The sequence below is a fragment of the Vigna unguiculata genome, chromosome 3, assembly GCF_004118075.2.
Source record: "Vigna unguiculata cultivar IT97K-499-35 chromosome 3, ASM411807v1, whole genome shotgun sequence".
Taxonomy (NCBI): domain Eukaryota; kingdom Viridiplantae; phylum Streptophyta; class Magnoliopsida; order Fabales; family Fabaceae; genus Vigna; species Vigna unguiculata.
This window is the reverse complement of record NC_040281.1, coordinates 2,634,052-2,652,829: the sequence shown is the minus strand read 5'-3', so window position 1 is coordinate 2,652,829 and position 18,778 is coordinate 2,634,052. Positions and strand designations below refer to the sequence as shown.

At 31.3% G+C, this 18,778-nt stretch overlaps 3 protein-coding genes and 1 non-coding gene across 4 annotated transcripts; 2 read left to right on the top strand and 2 right to left on the bottom strand.

Moving 5' to 3' along the window:
* The first annotated feature begins 1,592 nt into the window (after positions 1–1,592).
* On the top strand, positions 1,593–3,067 carry LOC114176431 (uncharacterized protein At5g39865). Its single transcript, XM_028061474.1, has one exon. It carries the CDS (start codon positions 1,717–1,719, stop codon positions 2,752–2,754), a length of 1,038 nt encoding a protein of 345 aa, XP_027917275.1. The 5' UTR covers positions 1,593–1,716; the 3' UTR covers positions 2,755–3,067.
* Positions 3,068–3,266: 199 nt separating this feature from the next.
* Positions 3,267–3,338, bottom strand: TRNAC-GCA. Its single transcript has one exon. It is a non-coding gene; the product is annotated as a tRNA-Cys (tRNA).
* Positions 3,339–6,949: 3,611 nt separating this feature from the next.
* On the bottom strand, positions 6,950–9,658 carry LOC114177799 (B2 protein). The gene is made up of 5 exons (XM_028063337.1): positions 8,832–9,658; positions 8,400–8,500; positions 8,147–8,230; positions 7,525–7,635; positions 6,950–7,433 (listed from the first exon to the last, which is right to left on the bottom strand). The coding sequence occupies exons 1-5, from the start codon at positions 9,469–9,471 to the stop codon at positions 7,362–7,364; spliced, it is 1,008 nt and encodes a 335-aa protein (XP_027919138.1). The 5' UTR covers positions 9,472–9,658; the 3' UTR covers positions 6,950–7,361.
* A 4,952-nt stretch (positions 9,659–14,610) lies between these two features.
* On the top strand, positions 14,611–18,235 carry LOC114176177 (3-oxoacyl-[acyl-carrier-protein] synthase I, chloroplastic-like). The gene is made up of 8 exons (XM_028061125.1): positions 14,611–15,219; positions 16,016–16,374; positions 16,572–17,003; positions 17,101–17,274; positions 17,398–17,511; positions 17,628–17,729; positions 17,840–17,906; positions 17,989–18,235. The coding sequence occupies exons 1-8, from the start codon at positions 15,048–15,050 to the stop codon at positions 18,054–18,056; spliced, it is 1,488 nt and encodes a 495-aa protein (XP_027916926.1). The 5' UTR covers positions 14,611–15,047; the 3' UTR covers positions 18,057–18,235.
* The last annotated feature ends 543 nt before the right edge of the window (positions 18,236–18,778 follow it).

The following is an 18,778-nucleotide window of genomic DNA, read 5'->3' as shown; positions in this document are numbered from 1 at the left end:
TTTAAATTGCTATAGTAATCCAAATTGTCTTTGGTTTGTGAGAAGAGAGAAGAAATGATGTTAATTTGGTGCAAAGGGACAAAAGTTGTCTGTTAAAAAAATATTGAATTATTTACATCAGGTTCGGATCTTAAGGGATGATTAGTTGAATTTTTAGTTGGAACTGAAGAAAATTCCTACACAATATTGTCTCCACTTGAAGCACTTTTTTTCTTAAATCATCATAATTTTACTAAGAAATCAAATATTAGAAGATGCCTTCACTTCACGGGACCATACTTTTTTTGTCTACTTGGTCCGTGACATTGCTCCAGTTTGCCAGTTTTTTCAGCCATGTCAAACCCATTGGGATCATAACTTCTTTTTTTATGTTCAAAATATTATCTTTCAATATCTTTTCTAATTGTTTCCTAAAAAAAAAATATTCCCACAAACATTCTATGGAACTGGTGCAGGAGTGCATGAACCTTCATCAACTACTGGCTAACAAGGTTCGGATTTATTAATGCAAGAATATACTTTGTCTTAATAAAACACTGTGTCACTGTTTTCCATAAAGCTTACTTACACAAGTTAATAAGTGTAACACAATAATAGTAAGTTATTAATGATCGATCTTGTTATCACTACAGCTCTATGGGAAAGAGTAAATTGAACAGAGAAAGAAAAACAGTGACTACGTTTTATGCAGAAACCAAATTTAGCATCGTCATATGAAAACATAAATTTTAATTTAGAGTAAGCGATCAAATAGGAGCAATTATTGTCGCAGAATCCTTTAACAACGTAAAGTTACAAAACATGAAATTAAATTAAAAACGAGCAAGATTCAGAAAAATGGAGAGTTCAATTTCAATTATGAGAACGAACATGGTGCCAAAAGTAAAACAACAATGGTTAGCTTGTAGCTAAGTCGAAATACGTCATTGATGGTGTGTATGGGCTTTGGGCTGGGCTTTAACAATCATTAAAAAAAGGCATTTCTTCGTGCACCTCCCTTTGTTCTTCATGTATCCCATAAAATTGAAAAACCTCACTTTAACCTTGCATGGTGTATGAGGATACTTTGGGACTTACAGGTTTTATGGGGGCATGAAGGAAAAAAGGGAGGTCCATTAAGAAAGCCAAAAAAAAAAAGTTTGAATGGGGAAGGAAAATATCGTAAAAGCTTAGCATGATGCGGGGTATGAAGTTATATAGAAGTTGTGGTGGAAATGAGAAGCATGGAATGCATGGTGGAGAGGCAGAGAGAAGAAGAAAGGGACCAAACTAAAATTGATTGTTTGTGGTGGCGATTTCTCGCAGCTCCACGTAAAATCACACACACTCACACATTTCTCTTATCTCTCGCTTTCCATAATTTTGTCCATTATAATCTTAACCACACGGATAATCCCTCCACAAAAGCCACATAAATATTATGCCACACTCCAACCACGCCTCTATCAACCTAAACATTATCATTATCTCTATTTCCTCTTTCTTTTTCATATTTTAACCATTTTTTCCATGCTGCTATTCGTATATACAAAATACATCGAATGAATAATTAATTTGAAAATACGGGAAAAAAAGAAGGTAAAAAAAGTGGTGAAAAAGATTTACATGTAGTAGTTGGTGTTATATATGTGTGTATATAAGTTATTTGTATATGTAGCTTAGCGTATCGAGACACAAAGTGAGTGAGTGAGTAAAAAAGAAAGAAAAGGAAGGGAAATGGGGTGTGCTTCCTCTAAGGGTGTGGATGTGGCGGCGGTCCCTTACCGGCCGGCGCCGACGAGCTTCGCGGTGTTCGACATAAACGCGATCGAGGAGCCATGGCTGAAGCACCTGAACGAGAGCACCACCCAAGTCCACCAAGACAAAACCCCTCTCCCGGCCCCTATCCTCCACAAACTCAACATGCTCGACGCCACCGACGCTCCTCAATCATGGGACGAGGTCAGCAAAACACTCCAAGACCTCAAACCCGTCATCACCAAACCACCACAAACCTCACCACCCCAACCACCCCCACAACAACCTCAACCTCAACCTCCGCAAAAAACTAACTCCTTCCACACACTCGAAGAGTTAGACGCCAAGACAAAGCCCAAGCCCGAACCAACAAAGCCCGACTCAGTAAAGCCCGAAGCAGTAAAGCCCGCTGTGGCTGTCGTGAACGTGGCGCGAGGGAGCAAGTTGAAGGACAACGTGTTCATAATGCGGGACAGGATGGAGAGAGAGAAGGAGGAGAAGGAGTCGGCGTTCGAGCGGCTGCGGCGGGATCCGCTGAGCGCGTTTCCGGAGAAGTGTCCGCCGGGGGGGAGCGAGACGGTGGTGGTGTACACGACGTCGTTGCGGGGCGTGAGGAAGACGTTCGAGGACTGCAACAGGGTGCGCGACGTGCTGGAGACGCACCGCGTGGTGTTCGACGAGCGCGACGTGTCGTTGCACGGGGAGTTTCTCCGGGAGGTGAAGGAGCTGGTGGGCGAGGCGGTGGCCCTGCCGCGGGTGTTCGTGAAGGGGAGGTACGTCGGGGGTTTGGAGGAGTTGGTGGAGCTGAACGAGACGGGTCGACTCGGGAGGATACTGAGAGCCACACGTGTGGAGAGGGGGATTGGGAGGCAAACGTGTGGAGGATGTGGTGGGGCCCGCTTTGTGCCTTGTTTGGATTGTGGTGGGAGTTGCAAGATTGTTGTGGATGGAGTTGAGAAACAGAGGTGTCCCAAGTGTAATGAGAATGGCTTGGTTCATTGCCCTTCTTGCATTTGATTTTACTCTAATTCTGCTCTTTTATATATTTTCTTCAACCAATTCCTACCTTTCTACACTTCTTGCAACTTCGAACCAATGCTTCTTTTCCATTCCGACAAAGATTACAAACGCTGGGTGACGGAACATGACAAAAACGGTTGTGTCTGTTGATGTCACAGGGAATGGATACGGTTAGTTTAAGTTTTTATGTTACTGTTAGATTTGATGATGTGAACATGTTGTTTATAATTTTTTTTTTCTTTGTAAAAAACAGACATATGTGGTTGTGATTTAGGCACTATTAATGCCAGACTTTCGTAGAAATTTCTGACACTGTGAGTCACTGGTGATGAAAGAAAACTTAAACCGTAGTTTTATCTTGTAGTATTAATAAGGTTTATGTGCTGCACCTACGATGTATCATTATAAAACAAAAGATTATAGATTTTACGAATTACATTAACGTTTTACGTGCTCCTTCAAGAAGAAAGATTATAAGAAGAAAAAAAATCAAAAACTTGAAAGAGGGAAGGGCCCAACCGGGTTCGAACCGGTGACCTCTTGATCTGCAGTCAAATGGTCTACCACTGAGCTATGGACCCGCTTCGAGAAATGTCTGCCAAACTTTTATTATAATTATTTTTATCACTGCTATACGTTAAACTTTTTTATGCGTCCATCCAACGATATTTATTTATGCACTCATAAACTATTTTCTTCTACGTAGACAACTATGAAAGACTATGTCCATTTATGCATTATGAATTTCAATATCCATTGATCAATTAAAATTTAATAATACACTCTGTGTGTATATTAAAAAAATACAGGTCACATTTTTATCGTTGATTGCCCCTAATTAAAATATATTTTTCAGTAAATTTTATCATACATTTTAGGATATTTTTTAATTTTTATTGGAAACTAAAATTAGTTTGTATTTGAAATTTTGATCCAATTAAATCGTTCAATTTTAGAAATATTTGGATTTAATTTTTTAACTAAATTTTGTTAAATTTATTTTATATTTTAAATGTGTTTAATGATACTATTTAAATTATTTACACTGTTTGACACGTCTCACCTTTAATGTTAATTGAAACATTATTATGAAACGTATTTGAAATATAAAATAAACTTAAAATAATTTAGTTAAAAGAACTAAATAAATACCTTCTAAAATTTGGAGACTAAATTAGATTAAAATTTTGAAGTAATACTAACTTCGATTTTACTAAATAAACATGCTTGTTTGTATCTTCTTATTCATCGTCCTCTTTTCCAAGGTCACATAAAATCAATTAATATTTTTATAATTTAATATATAGAGAGTTATTTTTATTATGTTCATATGAATAGTAAAATTATAATACTGTTATTGTTGACGCACTTTTAATTTATCTATACAATTAAATTATAATTTTATTCTAATAAAAAATTAAATAATTTTACATTATAAATTGAAGTTAATTTATATATACAAGAAGTAATAATTAAGTGTGAGTTGTATTAAAAAATAAATATTTTAAAACTATATAAACTTAGAATAATAGATAAATATAATAGTTTGAAATGTTGCTACCAGGCCCAATTCGAGTGAAGGGTCAGCATGCACATATTATTATATAAAGCCTCTTTTACTTCCTTCACTTCATCAATTTCTTCGCAGACCCTCTCCAATTATTTAATTGACCATTTTATCAAGTGACTTCACGACTACATATTTTGGAATTTTTTTGAAACTTTCAGAATAATAGTTCCAAAATAAAATTTTGAGAACAAAATTTTCAAAATGTAGTTTCCAGAATAAAATTTCTAAAACACATGATATAAACGAGTTTTCTCTCTTTTTCCTCCTCTATAGTGTTTTCTCTCTCTTTCTCTCTGCAGTAGCGGTGAAGCGGTGACAATAGTAGTGTAGTGTGGTGCACATAGTAGTGTACTGTGAGGTAAAGTTAGTAATCGTAGGGGTGTTGGAAACGATTGCCTTATATTAAAGGTGTAATCCACATATTATTATAGGCTATTCAAGTTAAACAAGGCTTTATCCAAGTGAACATGTTTAATACTTGAAGGATTTGTTACAAAAATTATTATCGTCTCTACAGATTTTAAATATTAATATAATAATTTATTTTAGTATGAAATAGATCTAATTAAAATGTCATAACCTAAGACAAATAATCGGTAAATATTATTAATATTATATGTAAAAACTTAGAAAATTAACTCAATTAATTTAATATTAAAAGGTTCAGTATAAATAAAATTGATATAAACCAATTTGATTATTTTAAAACATAATCTTTTTTTTATAAACTATTTTTATAACTTTTCTAGAGTTCTCTAGACTTGTTTTCAAGAATTCTTCTTCTTTGTTTGTCTGATTGAAAAATTTAGATTGTAGGATTGATTTTTTGATATTTCTGATTTGGAGACAGAAAATATAATGTAATTAGCAATAAAGACACAAGCAAACATTTCAATAAATTTTTTGATAAGTGTAACTTTTTTAATAAATTATATTTTATTAAGACAATATTTAATTGAAATAAATTAAAGAAAAGAAGAATGACAAAAATAACGGAATTAAAAAAATTTGAAGCAAAACTTAATATATGATCTTGTTATTTATTTCAAGTTAATTAATATTAATATAAGTATAATATCTTGTTATAAGTTAAAACAATCTTTGTGGTGGCATAAATGTCAGAATAACTCATACTTAAGAAGAAAAAAAAATAGAACAATAAGTGATATAGAAGAAGTCAACAAACTCAAAACATATCATATATTAATCTTCAAAATATAATGAATCTAATTTTTGAAATACACTAAATGATACTTAATGTAGGACCAACTTAGTACAGCATACAAATAGGTTATGTATGAGCACCATTCAATGTTATTTAGACATTCTAAATTATTTTAACTTAATAACATAGTTGAATTAGAAAAATTAATTGGATTAAAACTAAACCTGAATAAATTGTATAGACTAGTTTAATCCAAATGCAAATTGTGTCTTGATAAATATTTAATATCGTACAAATCCTTAAAAAATTAGACCATATTGATCTAAAATAAAAAGTAATTATATGCGTACATATATATATATATATATATATATATATATATATTTATTTATTTATTTATTTTCCACCTATTATTGTTTTTAGAAAAAGTAAAAAGAATTATATATTTATATTATCTTTATCACGCTCTTTACAAGATATTCTTAAAGTTCTTGTTCCCTCATGTTGACATAATTTATTTATCTTCTTCCTTTTTAGAGACAGTTAAAAAAATAAAAAATTGAATTTATTAAGAATAGTCGCGAGAAAAAGGTGAAGGGATAGGTGACACGGCACCGCCATTGGCGTCGGCGTAAGAATCCAAAGTAACAGTTGTGGCCAGCTACAAATCACACATAAATTAAATAATATATTATCAAAATAACTTTTATTTATAGTTGACTACACCATTTTCAATTAAGAAAGAAGAAGTTTCGACTTAGTCCAACACTTTGTTTTTCTTTTAATTCAAAATTTCTGGACATGGCACAGTATATGTGGTATCAGATAAATCTTTTATCAGTTTCTATTTACGAACATATGATAAATATATTTTTGTAATAAAAATAAATATTGTTGTATAAAATTAATAAATAAATTTTCATTCTTTTATTCTATAAAAGCAATAGCTTCTTCTTCTTTTTTTCTCGCGAGATCACTGATTGATTGAATAAAAAATATCTTGACACGTAACTCTCTTACTTATTCTTTTCATACATAAATAAAACACAAGATATTTCGCACCTTCAAAGTTTATCTATTACTTTATACACAGTTGGCCTTTCGTTTGAACCATGATGCCCGTGAGTTTCTCACTTACTGACATGTGTTAGGAAACGAAGCATATTCATATTCTATACACACAATAGAGGTGTCATGCCATTTTATCTCCCAAAAAACATTACCTACAATATTTTGTAAAATCGAGATTCCAAAGACAATTTCTAATCCCGAAATACACGGCACAAAATCTTGAAGATATTACTAGTTCAATTCTATGGTCAATGTCAAAGCTCGACCAAGCCTCGGGTATTAAGCAATCGTTGATTAGAAGACAAAGAAGACAAATTGAATATCTCATTTTTAACAGTTAAGATTTGAGTTGAGATTTATGAATGTTGAAAGAACGTTAACGTTAAAAGCACACACCACACATGTTTGATGTATAAATAATAATAGATAACAGTGATGAAGCAGCATGGCCTCACACACTTTTCCACTGTTATGTTCCTTCTCAACTCAACAACACAACACAAGCTACAACATATAGGCTTCCATTTGTCGCCAATTTGTAGTTCTGTACAACACCCTAATGCAAAAATACTTCATTCTTATTCTATTCTCTTAATATGTATGTATGATCATGAACCATCCTCTCTTTACAAAAAGAGGAGTAGTAATACACAATTACATATATATATAATTGTTTTATCTTTGGAACTTTTTTCTTAAGTCCATTACACTTAATAACTTCCAAACCAACCCAAATCTATAATATTATCTATTGTCTCTGTGAGTGATGTTCTTGTATTCTTTGCTATTTTTGTCCTTTTATGCATCCAAAGCCTTGAAAGTTTCGTTGAAAGTGTCTTGTTCAGCAAAAATATCGAGCAGAGACAAGGCCTATAAACAAAAAATGAGTGACTGTGTTATCTTCTTCTTCCAAAGGGTACCAATATGAAGTAAGATAAAGATAAAGATAAAAAGAAAATACCTCAGGCACGTTCAGCTCAAGACGAAACTTGGGACCATCATAGTGGTGAAGGATTGGTCTGAAGGAGTCCTCCTCCAGTGGTTCACATGTTTTCCTTGTAATCACTCTCACCTGTAATCATCATTTATCAAGAGTATTAAGCATTAAGCCTCCAAACATTATTGAATCATAGATATGTAAGAACACTAAGCTATAATCATTGGTATCACTAATTATAACTTTTGTGTTAATACTCAATAAACTTAACATTTTAAGCAGAGTTAAGTAATTAGCATTCTTTATTTGAAGTAGAGTTAAGTAATTAATATATCTTAATAAACTTTAAACCTAATTCAACAGCACAAAACCTAATTCAACCTTCAAAAACCAAAACCCTTCCAAAACCAAAACCTAGTTCAACCTCACAAACCTAACCAAAACCCTTCCAAAACCAAAACCTAGTTCAACCTCACAAACCTAACCAAAACCCTTCCAAAACCAAAACCTAGTTTAACCTCACAAAACCTAGTTCAACCTCACAAAACCACCGAGGTATATCTCTGAAAACTGACTTATATCGTATGTTTTATCTCCGATGTGGGACTTCCAACCGTGTTATACATAGTTGGATTAGAGATGTTACCTGAGCAGGGAAACGAGATTCACCGGGGCATTTCTTATCCTCCCAAGCCGTTGGATCAATGTTTGTTCCTCCAAAACCTGCAGCCTGAACAAATCCCACCACATGTTATGATTCTTAAACTCAAAATTCCTCAAAATATGAAGCTATTAAATGTTAATCCAATGCTCAGATTCTTAATTTAATGCAAATTGGGCTCCAGAACAAGGTGTCTCATTAGATTAAAAAGAATGTGAATTGATAACAGTTAACACACCTCAAAGATTCCATGGAGTTGGTGAGTGGAATAGTTGTAAAGGAAAAGGGGCAACCCTGGAGTAATGGCCCGAACAGAATCTCTGTATCGTGGTGGCAGACCTAAAAGCACAAAAAAATTTCAGATAAAACGAATTTAATCAGCATCAATCATGTGTCAAAGAATAATACACGGTCCTCACTTTAACAGCTACCGGCACAAACTTTATTTTTCACAAAAATGATTCATCGACAACATTTATTTACTAAGGTGTTAAAAAGAGAAAAAAGGGACGGGATCAAATTCTCGGCATAATGATAATTTATCAGTTCAATGATTCAATTCCAGTGCACGACCATGTCAATAGAAAAAAAAATGTGAAGTATGTAACATCACACACAGCATAAAATCTGCATAATCGAGAAACAAGAGAAAAAAAAAAACAGAACATACCGAAGAGTTGCCGCTTGAGATTTTCAGCCATGGTGTCATTGTTGCAAACGAAGATGTAGCCTCCAATGGTTTCATTCCTGGGAAGAGACTCCGACGGTGGCAGTGTTTTGAATCTCTTGTCGGCAGCAGCCTTGGAATCCTTGCCGTTATCATTGTTGTTGGTGCCGCTGTTGTTACTGTCGTGTTTCTTGTTAGGGTTGTTGTTTTTCTTGGAAGATTTGGGGAGGTGAAGAAGGTCATCTTCAAGCTTGCCCTTGTGCCCCTTGGGATTGATATTGAGGTTAATGTTGGTGTTAAGATTGGCAAAGGAAGGTTTGGAGTAAATCCCCTTGTTGAAGCCTCCATTGAGACCCACCCCAGAATCCAAACCAACACCCAGAATGTTGTTGTTGTTGTTGTTGTTGTAAGTCATGGCAAGAAAAGATCCATTGAGGTTATCGTTGTAATCAGAAGCATGTTCCTTTGACTTGAACGAGTTGATCTCACCACCCACTTTGATGTCAAAATTAATCCGTTCATCACGCCTCTTGGACACGTAACTGTTGCTCCAAATCGAATCATTCAGAGAGAGGTTCGCCAAATTGGATGTCTGCAAACGCAGTTGGTCACTGAATTGCCAAAAAGATTGATTATTTTCCATGATTTGCAGCAGAAAAAGAAAAAACGAGTTGAAAGCTAGCTACTTTGTGGAACAAAAATGTGGTACTAATTCCCTAATCGGAAACAGGAAGTGGAAGAAGCGGTGGTTGAGGTTGGAATGAGAAAATTTTTTGCAGGGGTGAGTAGTGTTGGCATAAATAAGATGGGAGAGGAGGGTGGAGATTGGAAAATGAAAAAGGTTAATGGGATGAAATGAAACTTCGTGGAAAGTTACGGGGTTGCGTGTGTAATTGTCAAATGTGAAAGGAAAATTGTTTTCGGTGTTTTATTTATTTATTTATTTAATTTAAATTAGGTGGGGGTGGTATTTGTGAGTGATGAATGATGATGATGCCAAAACGCGTACACGTGACAAGAGAGAGTGTGGAAGGTGGCAGTTGGGTTTGATTTTCTAGAAGGTTGTGTTAGAGTCGTGTTTACTTTAGTTTGAGTTCACACCAAGAAATTGTTTTTTTTTTACTAGGAAAATGATTTTAGGTAAAATTGTTATGAAAAATGAGAAAACTTAAACTACGTTATCTGATTGGTAGAAAAGTTGAAGAGTTAATGGTGGGAGAAGAATAAGAATTAGTTATAGTTTTGATTTAATAAAGTGGAGGAAGTTCCTTATGAGCTAAGAGTGTGGGAGTGAGAGAAGAAGAGTGTGTCCGTTTATGGCACGTTCAATGGATCTTTATGGGACACCTGTGTTTTGTTTTGCTGCCTCTTTCCATTTATCACATTTTTTTTCTTTTTTCTTTTTTTTCATCACACTTGCAATTACCATTTCAGCCCTTCAACTCATACTAACTTCATTATTGTATTTTAAGGAAGGAATAATAATAATAATAATAATAATTCATTTTTAGTAAATCCAAAATCATATTCTTATCTTAGATATAATTAAAACATGTTTAGTTCATCATAAATATTTATTTAATTGATAAGATCAAGTACTTTCATGTTTCATGTTGACTTTTAATGTAACGTTTTTTCACACATTTTTAGGAGGCAGATTAATTGTTTTTTTTTTGTTTCCTTAAGTGTTCAACTTCTAGTTAAAAAAATTGTAATGTTATTCTCAACGTTTTTCTTTCTTTTTTTTTCTTTCAAAAAGTTGTAATGGAAAAACTTATAATATTTATTATCAGTTTCCTGTAGACAACTTTGGGAAACAAAGACTAAATTAATTAATGTCAGTATTGTAATTGAATATGAAAAAAAAAAAAGCTCATCTCAATTATTTATATTTACAGTAAAGCTTTACTTTTTCAAACTTAAAAAAAAAAAAAACAGATTTTCACTTTTTGCTAAAAAAAAAACTTTTATGGAAAACATAGCTAATAATACTTTTGGTATTTCTTAAAATTTTGTGGGGTGTGAACTTAACATTGGAGAGATGAGAACAAACTCTCATGAAAATTTGAAATTTTACTAAATTTATGGGCCTGGATGAATAAGAAAGAAAAAAAAAACCCAACAAAACAATTGAACTTCGTTATTTCATATGAACACCTTATTAATGTGATTAGTTCATAGTGCACCTGGAGCAAAGATTAGGACAAGACTCATTGTTAATGTAAAAAGTAAATTTGCATTAAATTAAACCAATGAAATTATACAACTAATCCTTAGAATATTAAAAAATAACATATTACATTGCATGGTTTCTTGAGTTTTGAAAAATTATTCAAATTAGTCTCTTAATGTTAAAAATATATATGAAGTTATGAATTAAATTGATCGATGTTCAATGCTTTAAGAACTAATTACATAATTTCACTTTTGTTTATTCATACAACAATGCACGTATTCTTCAATTAGTTTAGTTAGATTTTCTGATATATAATTTTATAAATTTAATAACCATTTAGAAAGATTACATACTTTATAAACTATACTATTAGTTCATTTGCTATATTGATGTTTATCCTGAATCTAAATTTAGCCTTAAGTTCATTTACCATTTTGTAAATGTACAATTTTAGTCTCAATAAAATTTTAATACAAATTTAGCTTCCGATTTTTAAAAAGTACACAATTTTAATACAGTGTTAATGTATCACCTAAATGTTAAAAACATGTAATATATTTACTATAGCAACATGCATTAAAATGCATTGTTAAACTCTGCAAATAAATAATTGTCACAATTATCACTTATAGCTGTATAATTTTTCTAATTAGTAATGAAATGACATATTAACATACACTAAAAATTACTTAATTTTACAGTTTTAAATGATAAAAACTATAATTAAATATGCATTGAAACTAAAGGAGGATTTAAGTTCAAATTTAATACGCATTATTTCCAAAATCTATACAGAAAATATATTTTAAATGTAATACGACAGCCACATTTGTTTTATAGTGCATTGAGGTGAAAATTTCTATTCTATGCTTCATATATACACACTTACTTTATAAAGTTTTACTTGTAATATTGATATATCTTGTTTTGGAGTAAGGACACGTTTTAAATTGAAATTAGCAGTGTTTTAGACGCTTGGCTCATCAAACTCTTCCTTAATTAACAATATATTCAAGTTCTATTTTACGTTTTTTTTTTAGTTTATTAGTTTTACTATTTGAAAGTTTATTTTAATATTATTTTTTCAGCTGAGAATGTAAGGTCATAACACATGTTTGAATCTTATAACGGAATATTGATGATCTTAATGTTGCTTTTTCATCAGGTCAATAGAAGTTGCATCTCATTAAACTTCAATTTTCCTTTTCCTATTTGTTTTCTTCTTTTTTAACTCATTTAAGCTATTAATGGTGGGATATATATAAAGAGGGAGAGATATCAAGTTATTTCAGTATAACTTCATGTGTTAAATACTTAAATATAAATTACTTCAATGGCACTAGAATAAAATATTATTTTTTCATTACGTATACATTCATTCCTTATCTGTTTATTTGGTCCAAACGGTGAATTAATAACTGAGTTATGATAAATTATCCATCACATTATTATTTGAATTTAAAATTTGAAAAATGTATAAATCGGGATAAGACGGGACTAGGGATAACAATCAAATAGTACACCGATGAATTTCATTATTATATATTAATTTTTAAAGAAATAATTCATCTCGTACTCACACTTCAATTTAAAAAATATAAAATTTTTATTTCTTTGTTGACCGGTAAGGATAGCAAAACATGTTCATTTTGACTTCCTCGTCTTTGGTTTACAAAAAAAAAAATGGTCACATCCGACCAACCCATTATACTATTTGATCGGTCATTCACTTTTTTTTTCAAATGTTTATTTATAAAATTTGTTTATATATATATATATATATATATATATAAAATTAAATATTTATAATATATTTAATTATGTAAATATCTTTTAAATTTTTAATTCATCAATTAATATTTTTAATTGAATAAATTAAAATAATTATTATATTTAAATGTTAAATTATTATATTATAACTACAAATTAAAATGTAATTTTTAAATGTTAATGGTTTAAATTATAATAATATTTTTATATTTATTTCTTTAAGAAAATATAATACAGAAAAAATATTCATTTTAATAATTATTAATTTAAAAAAAAAAATTAGTAAATTAGGAGTGGGTTGACCTACCAGTTTAATGAGCTAGATGGGCGGACCAAATAGAATTAGAATTGACAGGTTAAAAATTTCAACTCGGCACACATCCTGTTTTAGTAGGCTAGTGGACTGGTCAATCGGGTTCAAGATACTTTATCATTCATATTTATAAAAAATCAATATATTGTACCCGTATTTTTATCTATTTTTAGTAATATTTTAATATTAATTAATTATCTTTTATATAATAAATTAACAGTAATAAAAACATTTAACATTTTTTAATATCAAATATTTATGAATAAACTATAATTTTATATGTTTCAGAATTAGAATAGCAAATTAGATATCAACCCAAACATTTATTAACCTAAAAAAATTCATAAAATCAAAACAAAAGAAATATTAAGAATTATAAAAAAAAATCAAATACTCAAGTTTAAAAACATTTGAAATGTAACCTTTAGTTATTCTTTATAAATTGTAACTAAATTTTTTTACATACTAATAAAAATTATAATATAACTCATCAAATAAAATGAAATAAATAACAACAAATATTAAATTAATAATATTTTAGTTATAATATATATATATATATATATATATATATATATATATATATATTATCTTTTCAAATTCGATAAATGTGGAATGATACTAAACAACAATAATATTAAATTATCATATTATAATAAATAAAATACTTTTATATTTTTGTGATGATAAAATTAAACTTATAATAATGAATTATAAAATAAAAATAATTATATAAAAATCATAAAAAATATTATACACAATTAAAATTAAAACAAATAAAAATATTAGAAAAATCAAATGTTTATTTCATAAATAATTTGATAAATTATTAAACGAAATTGAATATATATATATATATATATAATTAATTCAATAATAAAATGAAAAATACTTTGAATATCTAAAAAAATTCATATTAAATTAGCCAAATTATTTAGAGATAATAAAAGTTGTTTTAAAAAAATAAAAATATTCAATTAAAAAAGATCAAAGATCATAAAAAGACAATTTTTATATTACCTGCTAAAAAAAGTATATACGCAATTGAACAATTGAAATTGAGACACGATCATTTTTATGTGAAAAAAAAATAAAAATATTCAAATAAATAATCAAATATAAAAACATAAAATATAATTAATAACACATTTAACATTTATTTACTTTCACGATATGGACTTTCTTTCTTATTTACAAAATCCAAATTAAAAGTTAAAAATGACATTTATTTACTGTTTATTAGATTTAATCTATAGTGCTTTTGTGATAATTATTTTTAACTAAAGAGAGAAAAATTATACTAGCAAACAATTAAAAATAAATAAGAATTAAACGTAAGAATAATATAAAAACATACAAACATAAACATATTTACGGCTGCCAATCGAGTAAATCAATTATTTTTCTTAATTTAATGAGTTAAATAACAGAGTATTATAAGTAGCGACTAACACTATTATAACAGAGTATCAAATTACATGTGTTGAGGAGTTATTATATGTAGTAAGTATTGAAGTTACATTGACACCAAAATAAAAAAAGAGAGAAGAAAGAAAGTATTGAAGTTTGATTCCAGAAAGGTCTGAATTCTGAGGGTTCACCTAAACCGAAGCCGCATGAGTAGTTAGGACAATAAAGATCCACCAACAAAAGTGCCATGGACGACCATTTTTCTTTATTGAAGGTCCAATGGGGTTGTTTAGGTAGTTAAGCGATTAAAAGAGAGTGCAAGAGAACACAACATTTCGGAAACTTTCACTGTTTTTTTCGCCAAACCCATTGGTTACATACACACACACACAACAATGGCGGACTTACCAAACCAAACGTTGGACAATGCTTCTTTTGTTTTACTTTAATTTTTTTTTCTTCCCCATTTGCTCTTTCTCCCCCTGACAATCCAAAGTTCCTTCCTTTACTTTAAAACTCAACACACACAGAGAAACAGAGAGAGAAAGAGATGGCGACCATTGCTGGAACATGTCCTTTAGGAACATTGCTCAGAAACAGTGTCTCAGAAAACAATAGGAAGAACTCTGTGGTTCATTATGAGGGGCTTAGGTTGCCACAGAGAACGCAAATTCCTTCTTCACTTACAACTAGTCCAAGCCACTACATTTCAGCTTCTTCATGTAAGATCCTTGAACTTTTACTACCAACTACTTGCACTGATCCTGTACTTGTTTCTTGGGTTTCAGTTACTGTTTGTTTAAATCGTTTTCACTTTCACTTCATGTGATGTTCTTGCAGAGGTGTGTGTTGTAAAGGGCTCTGCATAAAAATTAGAATCTCAAATGCAGATAATTTATCATCAGAGTTTTTCTGTGTTCTCTTTTTGTTGTATTGATAATCGGAGAATTTAAAGCATACTGATTCTAATTGTTGGATCAAGATCGGATGTATCATAGGAAATCAGACTTAAAATATGCATTCCAAATTTGAACTGTCAAATCTTCATCTAACACAGAGATTGCATGGATGTGTACATGCACCAAACCCGATTCCCTGTTTAAATGGTTTTGCACTTTCTTTACTTTCACTTTATCACCAATAGAATTTGGATTATGGAATTTCTTAAATATGCAAATCAACTATAATAATGTTCACTTAGGTGTGTCTAGCAACTTGTTTTTGTTCTGTATGAAGCAGTACTTCAACTGGTTGTCATACCAATATTCACTATTTGATGTCGTTAATGTCACTATGGTTATACCTTATATCAAGTAATCATAATTTATTAGGAAAGCACCCAAGAATAAAGGTGGACTCTTTCATCAAATCACTTACTTTATTCTTCTAAAAACTGAATTACCCACTTCAGAATACCTAGATATGTGATTGGTAACGTATTAGATATTAGGATGTAACCTAGAATGTGTTTTATCTTATCCTTAATTGTTAATTTAAGCTTCACAATTGCACTTGCAGCTCCAAGATGCAGGACAATCAAGGCCATGGCTTCCTCAAGCGTTGCAGCACCAAAGAGAGAAAAGGATCCAAAAAAGAGGGTAGTTATAACAGGAATGGGTCTTGTGTCAGTCTTTGGCAGTGACATTGAGACCTTTTACAACAAACTTCTTGAGGGAGAAAGTGGGATAAGCCTAATAGATAGGTTTGATGCCTCAAGTTTCTCTGTCCGATTTGGAGGTCAGATACGTGATTTCTCTTCAGAAGGTTACATTGATGGCAAGAATGATCGGCGCCTTGATGATTGCTGGAGGTATTGCATTGTAGCAGGCAAAAGGGCACTCGATGATGCCAACCTTGGACAACAAGTCCTTGACACTGTAAGTCATAATGTCTGATCAGAATTAGAGTTTCTTCTTGTTAACATGCACATTACATGTTTGCATTAAAGGTCATGCAGATTATCAAGATGAAATCTAACTCTAATCGAAGAACAAGAGTGTCCTTGTTGTAATCATTACTTTTCACTAGGAGGTTACATTGATAACAAGTTACAGATTCATTTTCTTTCTATCAGATGGACAAAACAAGAATAGGAGTTCTGGTGGGAACAGGAATGGGAGGTTTAACGGCTTTCTCTTCTGGTGTGGAATCTCTTATCCAGAAGGGATATAAGAAAATTACACCATTTTTCATTCCCTACTCCATCACCAACATGGGTTCTGCTTTGTTGGCTATAGACACAGGCCTAATGGGTCCAAATTATTCCATTTCCACTGCTTGTGCAACAGCAAATTACTGCTTTTATGCGGCTGCTAATCACATCAGAAGAGGTGAAGCAGATATCATGGTGGTTGGTGGGACTGAGGCTGCAATCATGCCTACTGGTGTTGGGGGTTTCATTGCTTGCAGGGCTTTGTCTCAGAGGAATGAACACCCCAAGAAGGCTTCACGACCATGGGACAAAGATCGTGATGGCTTTGTAATGGGTGAAGGATCTGGTGTGCTGGTACAACCTTAAACCCAACATATGGCTTAACAAGTTTTTGTTTTAACTGACTTTTGTTCGCCTAATGAAAACTTGATTCTTTATCACTGGAAAAAAGATAATGGAGAGCTTGGAGAGTGCAACGAAGAGGGGAGCCACGATAATAGCAGAATATTTGGGAGGTGCCATAACATGTGATGCTCATCACATGACTGATCCAAGATCTGATGGACTAGGAGTTTCATCTTGCATAACCAAGAGTTTAGAAGATGCTGGAGTTTCTCCCGAAGAGGTAAGGAATAGAAAAATCAGTACCAAAGCTGAACTCAAACATGTAACACTGAATGTTCCTTTTGACAACATTTCAGAGTTCAGACTCTCATGTTCAACTGTTTGTGTAAACTAAAATGTGTAGGTGAACTATGTGAATGCTCATGCCACATCAACATTGGCTGGTGATCTGGCTGAAGTTAATGCAATCAAAAAGGTTTTTAAGGATACATCAGAGTTAAAAATGAATGCAACTAAGGTAAGAAACTTCTCTTTTCTTTTGTTTTTTTTCTAAACTTCAAAACATTTTCAGAATCCTAACTGTATACTACTGTTAACCTTGAAGCTTATGGTTATATTTTGTAATAATTTCAGTCAATGATTGGACATGGTCTTGGGGCTGCTGGTGGTTTGGAAGCCATAGCAACTATCAAAGCCATAACAACTGGTTGGGTGCATCCAACCATTAACCAAGATGTAACGTTCTGAACCACAAATTCGTCCTATTAATCAAACCAAACATGTTACATTTGTAACTTTTTGTTGATTCTCAGTGTTTTAATTACAATTGTCTAACTTTTCCGCAGAACTTGGAGCCTAGTGTTACAATTGACACAGTCCCTAACGTTAAGAAGCAGCATGAAGTTAATGTTGGTATGTATGATCTCTTGGATCGAATAGAGTAATAATGTAAAATTCGATGTTTCTGATGTTTAAGTGTACTCACTTCCTGCAGGTATATCCAACTCTTTTGGTTTCGGTGGACACAATTCAGTAGTTGTCTTTGCCCCATTCAGGCCATAAAGTAGAATTGAAACTTTCTTTTTCTTTTCACATTTTGAAAACCAATGATTTTTGGACAGAGCATAGTTGTTTTATATGTACTGAAATCATAGCAGGGGGTATGAGAGTGACTAGTCATTATGACAATGTGTGGTTAAGTGTGATGAGCAATGAAGACAATAAAATGTTATTTTCAGCAATTATACTGTTTTTTTTTTTTTTTAATTTATATTAAAATGAAAATTCAGCTTGGTTAGTGTGCTTATGAGGTGTTTACATTTTTCCCCTTATTTGATCTTCTCATGTTTCATACTGTGTTGGTTGCATTAAACTTTTAGAAGAAGAAGATAAAACAAAATAAGTATCTCTAAATCTTTTTCTTATTCTCTTTTTGAAATACATTTTTATACAAAAAGTACTCTTTGAGATTAAAGAGAATGAAAAATAATCTCAATTTAAATATAAAAAAAAAGTGATATCAAGACTTAAATATATACCAAAACACAATTAAGATAAATTAAAAATTTTACTAATGAATAAAATGTTGAAAGATCTTAAATGTAGTTTTGATATTGACTAAAATTAAAATTTTGGTCGTCCTTTAATTTTATAAAATTAAGAAATTATAGTTATCATTAAATAGCCTACCCCATATCTGCAATAGGAAGCTACTTACTAATTTTTTGACCGAGACAAAATACATGGGCCATAATTTATAAATAAATGTAAACCCAAACCTACTT